At 49.7% G+C, this 17,901-nt stretch overlaps 1 protein-coding gene across 1 annotated transcript in view; it reads left to right on the plus strand.

Annotated features, from left to right (window-relative positions):
• Positions 1–4,037: 4,037 nt before the first annotated feature.
• DNAH1 (dynein axonemal heavy chain 1) overlaps positions 4,038–17,901 on the plus strand; it is a 68,431-nt gene continuing 54,567 nt past the window's right edge. The window contains exons 1-7 of the mRNA XM_047095847.1: positions 4,038–4,373; positions 5,404–5,476; positions 6,648–6,822; positions 7,446–7,602; positions 8,551–8,683; positions 11,040–11,201; positions 11,789–12,041. Of these exons, the coding sequence (XP_046951803.1) occupies positions 4,038–4,373; positions 5,404–5,476; positions 6,648–6,822; positions 7,446–7,602; positions 8,551–8,683; positions 11,040–11,201; positions 11,789–12,041 (1,289 nt within the window). The remainder of the gene's footprint in view (positions 4,374–5,403; positions 5,477–6,647; positions 6,823–7,445; positions 7,603–8,550; positions 8,684–11,039; positions 11,202–11,788; positions 12,042–17,901) is intronic.

Below are 17,901 nucleotides of genomic sequence, written 5' to 3' on the forward strand. Positions count from 1 at the left end.
CCACCAGACCGCACTCTGCTCGTTGGAGCCGGTAAGTCGGTGGCCACCGAGGGGGATGGTTGGGCCAGCAGGGGCAGGGGCACCTCGATAAGGCACAGAAGGCGAGTGGACGGGAAGGAGGACTCCCTTCCGGCCCAGGGTCCACATTCCTGTCTCTGACTGCGCATTCAGTTTCCTGAGCCTCGGCCAGGGGGAAAGGAGTGGGGGGCACTTTTAAATAACCTTCCAGGTAAGCCCTGTACTTACTAGACTGACTTTTTGCCCTCCCCCCGCCCCACACGCGGAGAATGTAGCCACAACTCCCCGCCCTGTGGAAGGCCCCTGCAGGCAAGGAGCCTAAGTCCTTATCAGCCACACAGTCCCTCTTCTGATGCCAGCTGCAGCCTTAGTCCTCCATGTCCCCATCTGCAAATCCTCAGAGCACCGCCGTCCCTATCTCACAGACTCGTTACAGACATCAGCTTTCTTTCCTTACTTTTCTCACTCATGAAATCATTTGGCAGACACCTTTGAGGCACCTACTCTGTGCCAAGCCTGTGCCAGTCCTGTGCTAGGTGCTGAGGTTCCAGAGACCAACGTCACCCCCAAATTCCTGCATCTGCAGCTCTCACGATCACCTGGCAGGGAGGATAGATGCGCACATACAATACAGGGAGGTGTTCGCTGGAGGGAAGAGCCTCAGACAGATGTGGGAGCACAGAGGGGCTCACGTTAGGTGAGTACTCCAAAAAGGCGGAGAGAACCCCACGCCTGTCGGGGTTATTGCCATCCACAGTAGTGGTGTTTGCCAGGTAGCCCCCACAAGGGAAGAGACTTCAAAAATCCTTTAAGCCACAGATCTATTAGATGACACCTTACACAGAACCTGGTATGTGAAACAGATACAGGGTCTTTGCTGAATCCAAGGTTGGGTGGCTCTGAATTTCTTCTGCTTTGGCCCTCCTCCCCACAAGCACTCACCAAAGAACCTCAGGGCTCTTTGGTGCACAGTTTGAGAACCACTGTGGTGTTGCTTAGGGACATGGATCTTTGGGTCCGCCAGAAGTGAAGACCTCAGTTTCCCTTCTGGTTCTGTCAGTTCTCGGCTGTGTGTCCTTTGCAAGTTTCTTGACTTCTCTGGACCTTCATTTCCTTGTTTGTGGATTGGTGATGGTAGTAGTATGTGTCGTGAGGATCAAACCCCCTTGTTCATTTGTGTCCATCCAGCCAGTGCCTGGTGGGTGGTTGGGTCACATGGGGTTGAATGTCACTGAATCCAACCTGAAGCTTCTTCTGACTCAAGCAATTAGGACTCCCAGGTGGTCTGACTGGGGAGAAAGAATGCCTCGGTTTAAATTCCACCTGTGCCTCTTGCTGGCTGGCTGAACTTGCACAGGTCCCTTAACCTCTCTGAACCTCATTTGCCCTACCTCTGAGAAATGAGGATAGTCTCAGTTCTCACCTCAGAGGTTTGAACGAGATGTTGCACAAACTACATGTAAGCCCCTAATAGCATTCACCATTCCCACACACTGTGTCTGCTGGGGCCACCCCTGCCATCTTACTGGTCAGTTTCCTCATGTAAGAGGAGAGAGTGCCCAGAGGCTTGTACCATGTACTCACCCTCTTACCAGCCCCACTCATTCCCACATAGAGGCAGCCATCACTGGTGGGGCTGATAGGAGACAGAGGTGGATCTGTCTGTGTATCTGTCACAGGTCCTGTGCACACCAGCAATGCACAGGTGCCTAGAGCTGGGGTGGGATGGGAAGGGAGCCGTGGATCTTTGTAAAGGGCTGAGGGATGGAGGAGAGACAGGATTCTGAGTTTGCAGCTTGCTCTCGTGCCTTCCTTCATGGAACGTGTCTGTATGGATCCCCCACTGCCAGACTTCTTGGAGGGAGTTGGCTCATGGGAGAAAAAAAAACCCCAACACAGGCTCCTTTTGCCTCCAGTAACACTGTGCTTTCCTGGACATTTCTGCATCTGTCATCTTGGCTGAGCCTGATGACGCACCAGCTCAGCAGCCCAACATATTCAAGCACATTTGAGAGCTGGGAAAACCAGGGAGTGGGATGCCCTCCTGTGGAGTGGGGACCCCGCCTCTCCAAGAACTGCCTGTTTGGTGATTTTGTTCAAAGATGAGCAGACATCTTTGGGTTTGCAGCCATGATGGAGCTGAGCCCCAGTGGGTCCTCTGTCCGTTAGGGTGCTCTGGGAAGGGCTGGTGACTGTCAGATGGGTAGGCCAAACTCAACATTGTTTTTAGGGCCTGCCCCAGGAGGTGGCTGACTACCAGGGAATGGGTTCAGGGAGCCGAGTTCTAGTAGGACACTGGTTAGAAACTGGTCAGCCTCTGGGCTCAGAGTTTAGGCCTTCCTGCCAGAGCCCTATCTGGCCTTTCATGGGCCCTAAAGTGGTCTTGCCAACTCACCACCTCCTTCTTAGAAACGGACTCAGCACTTCAGGCTGCTTCAGCACTGCTGGGTAGCTTTGATCCAGACAGTCCTGGCTGCCCAGCCCGCCTTTCAGGTCAGTCCAGACAGGATTACCCTGCAGTGATCCAACAGGAAGCCTACACCAGCCAGGCATGCTTAAAATGGAGACAACAGGGCACGAAACATCCAGCCAACAGAGCGGCTTGTACCGTGAACTCCTGGCTGCTTTGTCGCGGTGTGCAGGGGTTGGGAAATGGGATGGGGCCAGAGGAGAGGGTGATGCTTGGGTCAGGGTATTCTTTTGTTAAGATACCCTCTCTTTTTTATTAATTTATTTTTTTAAAGATTTGTTTGTTTGTCTGTTTATTTATTTATTTTTAATATAATTTATCGTCAAGTTGGCTAACATACCGTGTATATGGTGTGCTCTTCGTTTTGAGGGTAGATTCCCATGATCCATTGCTTACATACAACACCCAGTGCTCATCCCAACAGGTGCCCCCCTCAATGCCCATCACCCATTTTCTCCTCTTCCCCACCCCTCCCCCATCAACCCTCAGTTTGTTCTCTGTATTTAAGAGTCTCTTACGGTTTGCCTCCCTCCCTCTCTATTTGTAACAAGATACCCTCTCTTTTTAAATGACATTGTTATTGAGATAATTATAGACTCACTCCCTTTTTATTTTTGTACCTGCATTACATGAAAACCTCTTCATCACCATACCCTTGTCCAAATCTCTTATAACCCTGCCCTGACCAAGGATTTCCCCCAGTGATACGTTTTGAGGTAGCCAAAAGCAACAGCGGCTTGGCAAGGGCTCGCTCAGCCTGTAGTAAAAGTTCTGCAAACCCTTGTCCCTGGGATGGTGGATGTGTATGCAGCCCCATGGTACATGTGCTGTTCCTGCTGGGGAGACGCAAGGGGATGCATTGCATGAGCTGAGCTGACCCTGAGAGCCAGGGCGGCTGAATACCCTTCTGTAACTGGCAGCGGGATCTGTGGGTCACGGGAAGGTCAGGATCCCTCCAGGGAGACCATTTAGTCCTCTGGTTCCTGGGTTATGGTGTGGGGCAGACACAGGTAGGGGAGACAGCGTGTGGCCCAGCACCCCATAGTAGGGAGAGACAGGGCAGTTCAGTTGGGCTGGGGCACCAGGGTTGCTTCCTGCTGAAAGTTATTTTGGGGAAAACCAAACAGGGCCTTTCACTGAGTGAACTCTGGGCCACCCTCCTCGTCTCCTTTGTGAGTAACTAGGCCTTGCTGTCTAACATGGAGGAGAGGGGGTGAGCAGGTGTAGAAGGACGCACTGCAGCGGGGCATCTGCAGAGCTTCCCTGACTCCCCTCACTCTGCCCCTGACTCTGGGGGCTCATTTCTCACATGCCACATCCAGGGAAGGCCCTGCTGTCTCCTGGTGGGACCTGCCTGGCACTGCGTGTCTGTGTCTGTCCAAATTAGGAGACCACTTCCTCCCTCTCCACCCTCTGTGTGGCAAGCTGTGGCCAGTTGCAGGATGCAGATGAGGCATCCCTGTGTCCCGGTGCCCCTGGGGGCTGAACAGAAGCCAGCAAGGGCCCAGTGATGCCAGTATCTTCTCCTAGGAGCGCCTCAAGAAGCAGCATGGAGCAGCCTAACAGAGAAGGCTACAGCCCAGGAAGGACCCCTCAGAGCCCAGAGTGCAGCAGTACTCCTGCGGGCCAAGAGTGTAACCTGAAGAGGACCCAGGCAGACCTAGAGTATAACCTGGGGAAGATTCTTCTGGGACCAGATTTTGGCTCCAAGGCTCTAAGCCCTGACGCCAATACCCTGCCTTTACCCCTGCCCCCACCCACACTCTCAGTCTTGGGGCAGCCCCGGAAGTTGCCCCTGACAGGCACTGATAAGAAGTACCCCCTGATGAAGCAGCGTGGGTTCTACTCTGACATCCTCAGCCCTGGAAGCTTGGATCAAATGGGGGTGAGTGTGGTAGCTGTCCCCTACCAAGCCCAAACCCTCCTTGTGGGTTCCAGTCACCCTTCCTTCCTTGCTTCCTTCCACCCATCCATCTTGCCATCAGTCCATTTGTTCATTTATCCATCTAGCCATCTGTGTCTAATAATTTGTCCATCCATCCATCCACCCACCATCCACCCACCCATCCATCCTTCTGATCATCTGTCCATCTGTCCCTCCATCCATTTGCCCATTCATTCAACAATTCATTACTGAATATCTCTTATGTGACAGGCCCTGGACTGAGCACTGGTGACAGTGAGGACAAGACATCCGTGTCCCTGTTGTCATGGGACAATGACTTTGGTGGGGGAATTGTCCCCCAGCTCTGATTGGGGAGGGGGTCCTTGGACAAAGTGGCATACTATGTGTTTACTGGGTGGCTGGGAGGAGGTGTGTTCCAGGCATGAGGAACAGAAGGTACAGAGGCTTGGGAACCCTGACAAGCTCCATGGCCTGTGTAGAGAAGGAGGAGAGAATGTGAGAGGACAGATGGAGGCTTGGGGTAGGGGGAGTATAGACAGGTGATGACCAGGGGAGAGTTCAAAGAGCCCCGTAGTCCTGGACAGCCTTAGGAAAGTTCTAACTAGGATAGGCCAAGAGGGTTAGGGCAAAGATCCATGGATCCCCACTATGCTGGGGGTGCCAGAGTCACCCTTGGTGGGGGAGACATGCACAGAGACACCTGCTGGACTTGTGGTCCCTCCATCTAGTGGCTCAGCTCCCAGACACAGCAGGAGTGTTCTTAGAGTGAGGAGGGAGCTGTGCAGGATCTGAAGGGGGTGAGGTCAGGGGTGTCCCAAGTGGCTGGAGCTTGTTGCCCACTATGGCCTCTGAATGAGGAATTGTGGAAACTCACTGTTCTGCCCCATTCCCGTGCCCTTGGGTGTTCCCTGGTGGGCTTGGGGGCGACACTTGGCCTTGTGGTCCCTCCCAGGTCCTGCCTGTCCCCAGGATGTTTATACCCCCTTAGAGCTCTGGGATTTGGTTTTAGGAAGTATGCCGTGGTCCCTGCATGAACCAAGATCTCCTGCGGCAGGCCGACCTTGACAAGTTTACTCCAAAAGGTCAGTGCCTAGAAGGGCAGGGTGGATGAGTGGGTGCCATTTAGAAGCAAGACCTCTGGTCTTAGATTGTTTCTTCTTGGCTCAGGATCTCAGTTTCCTCAGCTATAAAATGGGGGTAACAAGATATAAGGTGCTTTGCAAGGGCCAAGCTAATGGTTAGTGCTCAGTGAACCACACCTTATGTTCCTCTTAGCTGAGCTGTGACAAGGGCACCACAGTGGGTGGGGCTGCTGAGGGCCAGGGCATCAGTTCTCTGCCCAGCTGGGGACACTAGGGTTTTCACATGTATAAATTACCTTTTCTACCTCCCCTGGAACATGAACTTGGAGAAGGCCAGGGCTGTGTCTGAGTTTTCCCTGCTGGGACCCCAGTGTCTAGAATAGGGCCTGGCATGGGAAAGTGCCCAGAAGATCTCTGCTGAATGAGGACTCTCCTCCCAGGCTCTGCGCTGAGTCCTGTAAGGACTGGGGCAGGACTGCAGAGTGTGGGGCAGTCTCCGGTGGCAGAGGGGAGAATAGGGTGGCTCCAGGAGAAGCAGCAAGGTGGGTGGGGCCCTGAGTGAGGAATCAGGTGGGAGCCCTCCCACCTGGCTGGCAGACAGGATACCCGCTTCGATCAGGCTCAGAGGTCCCAGCTGTCTGCCTCTCCTCCCCAGCCCCAGGAGAGGCCTGGCTCCTTGCTGACACTGCCCACATTAGTCCTCTCAGTGCCCACGGACCTCATGGGGTCTGTGAAGCCCCAGAAGTGGCTCAGGAAATATCACATGTATGTGCATTTGTGTGGTGAGCTGAGGATCCAGTCTATTGGGCTGTACCGTCTCACAGACATCTATGGCCCAGAAAATGCTTACAGAGTACAGATCTAAGGGTTGTGGGGTGCTCCTACCATCCACAGTGGGGTGGGGTGGGATGCTCGGCGGCTCTGCATCCCCATCCACATGAGGAAAAGCAAGACCAAAACACACCCTCTGGAGGCCCTTGTCCCTCCAGACTTGCCCTCCCTTGGGTGCCTGGTGCCAAATCTGGCTTCTTGTCTCCACTGCCAGCCACAGGCAAGCTCTGAGCTTCCCTTGCCCCAGGGCGCTCATACCCAGTACCTAGCGCTTTGTCTTGGGGGCGTATTGGGCTCTGGCCTGAGCCCCTGACACTCCTGCCTGTGCCTCTGCCTGCAGTCAGAAGTTTTGAGATTCCTGAAGGCTTCGAGGAACATTTGGAACAGCAGCGCTTCGAGTCCACCACCCGGGTGCTCACCCAGACTGACTTCCCACTGCAGGCCTACAAGCCCAAGGTGCAGGTGCCTTTCCTGGTGCTGCCAGGCCAGTGCCCCCGAAAGATCGAGATTGAGAGGTATGGCCAGGTTGGCAGTGGGAGGGCCCATTCCTTTGGGGGGGTGGCATCCACCCAAGTCAAGGAGCGAGGGACAGCAGGCTACTAGGTGACCGTCTTCATGGCAGAGGTTACTAAAATGGGCCTGTGTGCAAATCTTGTAGCCCTTTGCTTTCTTTTTTGTTTTTGTTTTAAGTTTTATTTATTTATTTTGAGAGACACACAGAGAGACAATCCCAAGCAGGCTCCCTGCTGTCGGTGCAGAGGGCTTGAACTCGCAAACCATGAGATCATGACCTGAGCTGAAATCAAGAGTCAGATGCTTAACTGACTGAGCCACCCAGGCGCCTCACCCTTTGGTTTCTTTATAGGAACAAACTGCTTTCCTTGCTGTAGGATTGGGGAGGGTGGTATTTAGGTCAATGTAGTGGAACTACCAGACAGACACAGGGCAGCCGGGGCTCAAGACATCAGCCCCAGCTACCACACTACTTCCTGATGAATTCCAGAGGGGTGGGGGGCCCTGGAGGCATCCCTGGGCCACACTCCTATCCACCACGACCCTGTGGACCCTTGCTGGCATCCATGAAGCCACCTCAGATGAGCTGAGCTGTCATGAGATTCCCTTGTCCCCCCTCGGCCAGGAGGAAGCGGCTGTACCTGAGTCTGGACATCGAGCAGTTACTGGCTCATGAGGGCATCGACTCTGACAAGCTCATGCCCAGGCACCCAGACCCCCACCACCCCCAGACCATTGAGCAGGGCCATGACCCGCTCTTTCCCATCTATCTCCCACTGAAGGTGAGCCTAGTTTCCATAGCAAGCTGATGGTCAGCAATGGGGGGAAGGGTGGGTGGGAGGGGTACAGGACCCCGGCCGAGAGATCAGACCCGAAAGGGGATCTGTGGGAATCATAAGCACTCACTCGTCAAGCATAATTGGACCTTCCCGCCAGGGGTTTTGATCATCCTAGGCTGGGACAGAAGGGGCCCCAGAACCCCTGAGATGCTGACTCTGCTTTTTGCTTGGGAGCCTGGGGAACCTGTGTATGCAATCTCTGTCCCCCCAGCTCCCAACCTTGAGGCACCAGAAGCAGCCCAGTTGGACTGTGGAGTAGTATATGGAGCTCCCTGACCACTGCTCCTGGACTCACTGAGATGGGGGGAACTGAGGTGGAGGAGGGCCTCATTGTAGCTCCTTTGGGATGCCGATGGGGAAACTGGGTCCAAGGAGGAGAAAGAGGGAGCATAGTCTGCTCTAGCTTTCACTAGCCTCCCTGCCCTTCCTCTCCCTGACCCTGAGTATGTCTTGCTTGGCAGTCCCTGTGGGGAGGCAGAGCTGAATCCACATCACCCTACTAAGGGTGGCCTCCTGACTACCCTGAATCTCCTTCATTTCTGCATGTAGGTGGAATGCTCAGAAAAATCCAAGGTCCACCTCTTCCCTTGGGCCTGAGCTGGATGATCCTTGGGCAGTGGGAGAGAGAGCTCATATCCTGCTCTGAGTCCCCAAATACCCCTCTGCTTGCATCAGGGTTGCCCGGTTGGGTGGGGATCCAGGGTTTCACAGAGCCAGACCCCACAGGCCCCTGTGAATAGTGGGGGAGACACTCAGCCCCATGGCCCTCAGTCTGTAGCTTCTGCATCTGAAGAAGACTTACTTAGGCACCCTCATCTTCTGCCACACCCAACCCATTTGGCCCCTCTAGGGGAGAGCTGCCTCCTCCTGACCTCTGCCCATTTCTTCCAGGTATTTGACAATGAGGAGTTTGATTGCCGGACTCCCAGTGAGTGGATCAACATGGGCTTGGAGCCAGGGTCTCAGGACAGGAAACCTGTCCCTGGAAAAGCCCTCCTGCCCACTGATGACATCCTAGGTCATGGTGAGCAGGGCCGGCATGGGTGGGGGGCAGGATCCTGGTCTGTACCATCCCTGTCTGGCAAGCAGCCCAACCATTGACTTCTGGGCTGCCCTAGGGGCTGGCAGCTGTGGGAGGGGAGGGCTCCCACCTTTTGAGGCCTCCCAGCTGGGATACAGACTAAGGGGCTGGCCATATAGAGTCAAAAAATACAAGGACCAGGGATGACATTGTGGGAGGGTTGGGGAAGGGACTGCTGGATGGTGTCTAGTGTTTAAAAAAATCTTTGATTTATTGGTAATAAAAAATATGCAAGCTTGTTGGAAATGTTCAAATGTGTACAAGGGGCACAATTCAAGCCTTCCTTCCTGCCACCTAGAAATCACCATTGCTCTAGCTTTACCTATGGCCTCTCAACTTGCACCTCTGCATGGACAACACACATTCTCATGCTTACACACCTGCTTGCAAACACACATTCACAAGCACACTTACCATCATACTCACACACCATCCCCCACATCACACACGTTTTCACCACACATACTCACACACCTCCCATCACCCATTCACAGCCACTATCTCTCCCTGCCCCCAACACACATACCTGCACTGATGTCCCACAGATGAGCTGTATTTCTGCTTTGTCTGTGTCTGTCCCTCCTTTGGCCCCACATCTGCCCTGGGGCTGTGTTTGCTGCTGTAGGGAACTGAGCCAGGTTGACCTTCCTTGGCTGCCTCTGAGTGAGCATCTGAGGAAGATCTGGGTTATGAAGTTGGAGGTTGGAGTTGGCTGCCCCTCTGTGCAGGGCTGAGGGCTGCTCTGCTGCCTGCCCCGTGGTGGACATGCCACTTTGGGACGGGGAGTGCCCCCCCCCACCCCCCATGGGCTCTGCCCAGGATTGAGAGCCATGCTGGTTGGTTTTAAGACTTCTCAGCCTCCAGGGGGCCCCACAGTAAGTCCATTGAGCAGGCTGTAAGTTTATGTTTCGATTTAAAAACATGTTAATGCTGGAATCAATTTCTCTGAACTAGACAAGAAGCCCAGAATGTTCCCTTTACTTTGAACTTAATTACAAAAATAATTTAACTCAATTGTTCCCAGATCTCCAATTCCTGGCAATAAAACCAGAAGGTGGGGGGGGGGGGCTGCATTAACTTTAAATGTACCAAGTACCAGCCTCCCGGAAGTGCTTCTGTTTGCCCTCCTTCATGTGGGCCCTGGCCTTGGGCAGTGGCACTGGTGGGAGGGGGGCTGGCAGGGAGCATTTCTGCCAGAGACCTCTGGTTTTCTGCTGGTGCCTTCTTGTGACATCATCTTCTCTAAGTTGAGCCAAGACAGGTCAGCATTTTCCAAAGAGCATTTTCCAAAGAGAAGCATATAGCATCCAGCCAGCACGTTAGCAATTCCTTGGAGTTCCAGCTGTTCTTCCTCAACCCAGGCTGTAGAACCCATCAGCTTATTTTAAGGCACTTCTGCCTTAAAAGGTGTGAGGAGGCTGACCAGAACCAGGACTGGATGCATACATAGTATGACTTCAGGCTCTGTGAGGGACACAAATGGGCTAACAAGTCAGAGGGTGCCTGGGGCAAAGGCACTCTTTGAAGCAGAGATGCTTCGTGGAGGGGAAGCCATTTGAGCACGGAACAAACCATCAATGAGGTGACCTGAGCAAAGACTGTTCCAGTCAGAGAGCATAGCCAATGCAAAGTCCCTGAGGCAGGAGTAAGCTCCAAAGTCACAGTAATAGCCAGACATGCAGTATGGCTGGAGAAAGAAAAGGGTAGGTGGTGGCAGGAGATGAGCTAGAGAAGCAGTGCAAAGGCTTGCAGTCCAGGAAGTGAGTGGAAGGCCCATCCTGACCAACAGGCCCTGAGGCCCATTTTGGGGCCACTGCAGGGCAGCAATCTTTTACCTTGACCTGACCTGTCCTGATATAAGGGGCCTAAGGGTTCAACTGCCACATGCAGCCCATGGGAAGGGGTTCGCTCTGGTCTTGGTCACTTTGAAGGGGTCCAGTTCAGACATGATGAGCTTCACAACTACATCCTCACCAGGTCTCTGTGTGCCTGGGGCTTTCCTGCCTCCCATTCTAGCTCTGCTGGCCTGTGTCTCTGTCTATCCTGATGGGGTCATGCAGAGCACAGAGACAGAGGGGTCTGGTCCTTCTGGCTCCTCCTGCCACCAGGGGTTCCCCAGAGGCCAGCTCAGCTGGAGGGAAGCAGAATCGCTGCTTTGCTGGAGCTAGAAGGGGTCATCCTGGTGGGAGGGAGGCCAGACCAGTGGCCACTGAGACTCGTTCCCAGCGCCTGCTGCCCACACAAAGTCCCCTACCCACCCTACAGCAGAGAGCACTGGTGGGTTCCCCTCCTGTTTCAGAGGACCCCAAAAGTCGGAAGCTGAAGTATGAATGGTGCGATGTCGGCGTCCTGGACTATGACAAGGAGAAGAAGCTGTACCTGGTACACAAGACAGATGAGAACGGCTTGGTGCGAGATGAGACGGGGAAGCCCATTCTGAATGGAGGGGTCACCGCTGAAGGTACAGGCTCTCTGCCCCACCCCATGCATACCCCCCACTCAGGACCATGACTGAGGCCACCCCCCCACCCATGGCACAGCCACCTCAGGCCTGAATTCTTCCTTGCTCTGTATGTCCTGTGACTGTCTGTCCCCTGGCCAGTGAAAACCAGAGGACCCATCATTCAGAGAGAGACCCCAGGAAGGGCAAATGGCCATTATTGGGTATGCCTGCCCTGAGCAGCTGACGGTACCACTTGAAACATGATGCAGAGAAGGCATCCAAGGCCCATCAGTTAGTGATGTTTACCTTGAGTGTGGCAGTGAGGAGTGGGCACTTCAGCAGCCGCCCCTGTGTGACTGTTTGTCTGTGCACAGATCTTTATGGTTTAAAAAGCACTTTCACATCCATCCATGGCCAACTGTGAGGTGGGCAGGGAGAGGAATGTTGTCATACCCATTCTGCAGATGTGACAGGGTGTCAGAAGAGAGAACCCACTTGTGCAGGGCCACCATGCATCAGTAGCAGAGTCAGGCTAGAACCCAGTGTTCCAGCCTAGAGAGTCTGACTGTGTTGTGTGTTCCCTTTTCTCTCCCACCTGGCCCCAGGAAGGCACCCCCTCCTCGCCTGCCAGTACTGGGTGCCTCGGATCCAGCTTCTCTTCTGTGCTGAGGACCCACGCGTGTTCACGCAGCGTGTGGTCCAGGCCAACGCCCTGCGCAAGAACACAGAGGCTCTGCTGCTATACAATCTGTACGTGGACTGCATGCCCTCTGAGGGCCACCAGCTCATCAATGAGCAGAGCCTGAGCAAGATCAAGCAGTGGGCCATGAGCACACCCCGGATGCGCAAAGGGCCCTCGTGAGTCTCCACCAGACCCTTCGTTATGCCCACTTCCTCCAGGAGCCCAGGGGGCAATGCTCCCTCCATGCTCACCTGTGGGCCACGTTGCCCACTGCACTGTGGACTTCTTGGCCCCAAGTCACGTCTTTTTCATCTCCAGATCTCTCATTATCAGTATCAACTCATGGATTCTTATTCAAAGGGACAGAACCTGTTACTACTATTTTTTATTTTGGTGCCCAAATTGTCCCAGATTTGGCCAGAGAGAGCCTCCTCAAGCTGATATATTCCTATCGTTCTTTGAGTGTGTCTTTAATTTGGGGCATAGCAAGAAGTGCTGGGCTCATCTTGTACTTCTCCAGACCCAGCCCTGAAATCAGCTATTTCTCCAAGAACCCCTGGTTCCTTTCAGTGGGGGAGTTTAGAAACCAAGATCTGGGTGTTAGATATGCTCATTGCTACTGGGAAATCATTGCTGTGAGGCTCTTAGGCCAGACAAATCTGGGAAATATATATATTATTATACTATGTTATACTATTATTATATTACATTGCATTAAATTGCATTAAATTGCATATTACACCCCCCCCCACACACACACACCCATGTCTAATTCTTTCTGTCTGTTAAAAACCATGGATTCCTAATGATACCTTCAAATTGACCCCAACACCACATGGCTCACTCTCACTTATACATATTTCTTACTTCTTTCTCCAGAAGAAAACTAGCTCCCATTGTTCATAGTATATTTATTTGCTCAGTCCTAGAATATACAGAAAGTAATTTCAAACTGCTAATTCATACTCTTTGGAAGAAAAACCTTACTAAGTAGACTTTGATACAGTGTTCTTTGTCTCTTTACCCTGGGGCATTTAGTATTAATGTCGCTATATTCAAGCGACTTGGTTTAGTTCTCCACCCCCTTCAGTGGGATATGTTTATTTGATGAAATACAATGTGGTGGTGGTCCATTTGTTTTATGTATATAATGTATATATTCTATGTATCTGTTTCTCTCACTGATATGTAGTATTCATAAAGGTATCCTCGGATCTGTCACTCTCCACCCCCATTCATTCTATCCTAGCCACATCTTCCCCTGTCCACCCTGTCCCCACCACATGCCCATAGGTAACCAGTAGCACTAGCTTCTGGCTTATCCTTTCTGTATTTCTTCTTGTACAAATGAGCATGTATATTTTCTTTTTTTTTTTTTTAATTTTTTTTAAATTTTTATTTATTTTTGAGACAGAGAGAGAGCATGAACGGGGGAGGGGCAGAGAGAGAGGGAGACACAGAATCAGAAGCAGGCTCCAGGCTCTGAGCCATCAGTCCAGAGCCCGACGCGGGGCTCGAACTCACGGACCGTGAGATCGTGACCTGAGCCAAAGTCGGACACTTAACCGACTGAGCCACCCAGGCGCCCCCAAGCATGTATATTTTCTTATACGCCATTCCTTCTTACTTGAAGGGCAGCACACTATAGATATCCTTTTGTCCTTTGCCTTTCTCACTTACATACATCCTGGACATCAATCCCTACTAGTTCACTGAGATTTCCTTCATCCCTTTTTTATGGCTGCATAGTAGTCTATTGTGTGAATGTGCCCTGTACCATCATTCACTCAAGCATTCTCTAATATATACGCATTTAGGTCATTTCTGACCGTTTGCGATTACAAACAGTACTGCAGTGAAAAACCCTGTGCATTTATATGTTCATATTGTCCCGGGGATAGCTTCAGGGTAAATTGCGAGAAGCAGGATCGCTAGGTCAAAAGATAAGAGCAGATGTAGTTTTTCAGCTGTTGCCAAATTTCCCTCCGCAAGCGTTGTGCCATCTCGCTTACCTGCCAGCAGTGTGTGAGCGCCATTCCCCCCACAGCCTTGCCAAGAGTCTGTTGTCATGCTGTGTGATTTTCTGCCAGTCTGGAAGATAAGTAAGGTAAATCGGTCTGAAGTGTTATATGTGAGGCCATACGTGTTTTCCATCTTTTCATGTGATTGAGGGCACCTTTTACATATTTTTGTGACTCGTCTATTCATGTCTTTTGCCCATTTTTTTCTCTCAGGCTTTTGGGCTTTTTCCTCCCTCTGATTTTGAGTTCTTTCTATATTAGGGATATCCTTCATCTGTGATGTATGTTGTAAATATTTTCTCCTGGTTTGTCAGTTGTATTTTGACTTTGCTTGTGGTAATTTTTGTAATATAACTTGTAAAATATTTATCTAATCAATGTTGTTAATCATCTCTTCTATTACATCTGGATTTTGAGTCACAGTTAGATGGCCTTTCCCCACCGTGAGGGTTTCTTCTAGTACTTGCATGGTTTCATATCCTTGTTCCATCCTTATTTTTTAATGTTTATTTATTTATTTTTGAGAGAGAGAGAGAGAGAGAGAGAGCATGTGAGCAATAGTGGGGGAGGGGCAGAGAGAGAGAGAGAGAGAGAGAGAGAGAAAATCCCAAGCAAGCTCCAAGCTTTCAGCCCAGAACTGCTACAGAGCTCTGTCTCATGAATGTGAGATCATGACCTGAGCCAAAATCAAGAGTTGAACTCTTAGCCAACTGAGCCACCCAGGAGCCCATCCTTATGTATGGTATGTGGTATGGATCCAATTTTATCTTTTTCTAAATGACCAGCATTTATTAAGTGGTTTATTAAACACCCATCAGCATTTATTAAAACCTCCATCTGTGTCCCAGTGATTCAAGATGCTACCTTTTTCATACAGTGATTTTCAGATGCAGTCAGGTCTATTTTTGGACTTTCTGCTCTCTTCCACTGTCCCATTTGTCTATTTGTGCAGTTGGACTGTAGTTTAATTATGGATGTTTTACAGTATTTTTAATGTCTTGTAGGACCAGCCCCCACTTTTGTAGCTTTGCCCTTTCAGTGTTTTCTTGGCTATTCTGGCATGTTTTATTTGTTTGTTTTAACTGGTTATTTCTTAAAACTAGGGCAAAATAGACATAATGTAAAAATTACCATTTTAACCATTTTTAAGTGTGCAGATCAGTGAAATTAAGTGCATTCACATTGTTGTGCAACTATCACCACCATCCATCCACAGAACTTTGCGAAACTCTGTACTCGTTAAACAGTAACTCCCTATTCCCGTTGCCCTCCAGTCCCTGGCAACCACCGTTCTACCTTCTGTCTCTGTGAATCGTACAGGATTTGACCTTTTGTGTCTGGCTTATTTCACTGAGCACAGTGTCTTCTCGGTTCATCGCGTTGTAGTGTGCGTCGGAATCTCTTTCCATTCAAAGGAAAAAAATTCCTTTTAATGTTCCATTGTTTGCACGTACTGCATGTTAGGTATCCTTTCATCTGTTGATGGGCACTTGGGCTGCTTCCATCTTTTGGTTCTTGTGCATAATGCGAGTATAGGTGTACAAATCTCTCCTTGTATCCCTACCTTCAGTTCTTGTGGGTGTATACCCAGAAGTGGACTAGCTATCCATATGATAATTCTATTTGTTGCTGTTGTTTAGTTATTTCATAATCATAATGTTAACTCTGCAATCTAACTAGATTTGAAGGGGGGTAAGGAAAACACGGAACCAAAGAGCTGCAGTGAGAGCACTGATTATAGGCTATTATGAGCATATGGGAGAAGGAACAGTCTTGCAGTTAAGAGAAAGCACACGTCAAATTTATTAGGGTTGTCCACACTTGGCAATGGTGAGCTTCTTGCCGGTCTTGCCATCCCTGGACCCAAAGCACTCCTTGGTTTCCATGGTATTTATGCCCTGTCTCACCTTGCCAAAGGTCACATTCTTGCCACCCAAACATTCAGTCTTGGTAGTGTGAATGAAAAACTGGGAACTGTTTGTGTTGGGTCCAGCAATTGCCGTGGATGAGACACCAGGATCTGTGTGCTTCAGGATGAAATTCTCATCATCAGGTTTCTCCCTCTAGATGGACTCGCTACCAGTGGTGTTATGACATGTGAAGCCACCACCCTGGTGTATAAACCCTGGAATAATTCTGTGAAAGCAGGAACCTTTATAAGCAAATCCATTTTGCGCCAGTCCTCAGAGCACAAAAGTTTTGGGCTATATTTGGAACTTTGCAAATGGCTCAAAGGATACGTGGCCCAAGGGCTCATGGTTGATGGCAAATGTCGAAGACCATCATGGAGTTGACCGTGACGGGGTGGCACAGGGCAGCTCTTGGTGGCGTCAGCAGTATTTGCAAAGCCCTATTTTTAATTTTTGGGACACCATCATCCAGCTGCCTTAGCAGCTGCACTGTTTTATATTCTCACCAGCAGGGCACAAAAGTTCGGATTTCTTCACATCCTCACCCAACGTTTCTTTTCTTGTTGTTTTCTCTGTATAATAGTCATCCAAATGGATGTGAAGTGGTATTCCATTTTGGTTTTATTTTGCATTTCTCTAACAATTAGTGATGTTGGCATCTTTTCATGTGTTTATTGGCCATTTGTAGATCCTTCTTTGGAGAAATGTCTATTAACAATCTTTGCCCATATCTGAATCTAGTTGTTTGGTTTTTGTTGTTGAGTGTTATGAGTTGTCTATATATTCTGGATACCAATCCCTTATCAGATATGTGATACTTTCTCCCATTTCATGGTTTGCCTTTTTATTCTGTCGATCGTGTCCTTTATGTTACCAGGACACAAGGCTTTTCATTTTGATGAATTCTGATTCGTCTTTTTTTCTTTTGTTCCCTTTGTCATAGCCAGGAGATCATTGCCAAGTCCAGTATCATGAAGCTTTTCCCGATGTGTTCTAAGAGTTTTATAGTTTTAGCTCTTACATTAGAGTTTTGATCCATTTTGAGTTAATTTTTGTATATGGTATTACATAAGAGTCCAACTTTCTTCTTTTGCATGTGGATATCCAGTTTTCTCAGCACAATGTGTGGAAAAGACTGTTCTTTTCCCCATTAAATGGTCTTGTCACCCCTGTAAAAAATCATTTGACCCATATATATTCCAGAAGTTATTTCAGAACTATTTATTCTATTCCTTTGGTCTATATGTCTTTATGCCAGCAGTATACTGTTTTGATTACTGCAGCTTTACAGTAAGTTTTGAAATCAGGAAGTGTGAGTCTTCCCACTTTGTTCTTTTTTAAGATCGTTTGGCTATTTGGGTCCCTTGAGATTCCATATGAATTTTAGGATGGATTTTTCTATTTTTGCAAAAAATGTTGTTGGGATTTTGATCGGAATTTGCATGCTTATTTTCCCATGAGCCTTGTATCAAATCCTCTAGGTCCAGTTTAGAAACACTTAGTATTTTTGGTGGGGTTTCATTATATTCTTGAACTGTCCTATCCAAGAACAAAGAATGTTCATTCATTTGTTCAAGACTACTTTTGGGAGCACCTGGGTGGTTCAGTTGGTTGAGTGTCCGACTCTTGATTTCAGCTCAGGTCATGATATCAGCATTGTGGGATCAAGCCCTGTGTTGGGCTCTATGCTGAGTGTGGAGACTGTTTAAGATTCTCTCTCTCCCTCTACCCCTCTCCCACACTCATGCGCGTGCTCTCTCTCAAAAAAAAAAAAAAAAGACTACTTTTGTGTCTTTCAGGAATGCTTTACATTTTTCTCATATAGGTTTTGCATATTTCTTATTATTTTGTCTTCTTTGTTGCTATTATAAATGGGATCTTCTCTACTATTGCTCCTACTGATTTTTGTAGGCTAATTTTATATCCTGTTACAAACAATCCTTACTAAATTGTTTGAATGTGTTTTATTATTGATTCTCCAGGGTTTTCTTATATTTTTCTTTTTTCTTAAGTTTGCTTATTTAGATAGAGAGAGCACGAGCAGAGGAGGGACAGAGAGAGAGGGAGACAGAGAATCCCAAGCAAGTTCCGCACTGTCAGTGAAG

The sequence above is a fragment of the Lynx rufus genome, unplaced genomic scaffold, assembly GCF_022079265.1.
Source record: "Lynx rufus isolate CCGP_SWC_20201006 ecotype Redwood Valley unplaced genomic scaffold, mLynRuf1.p SCAF_4, whole genome shotgun sequence".
NCBI classification, from domain to species: Eukaryota; Metazoa; Chordata; class Mammalia; order Carnivora; family Felidae; genus Lynx; species Lynx rufus.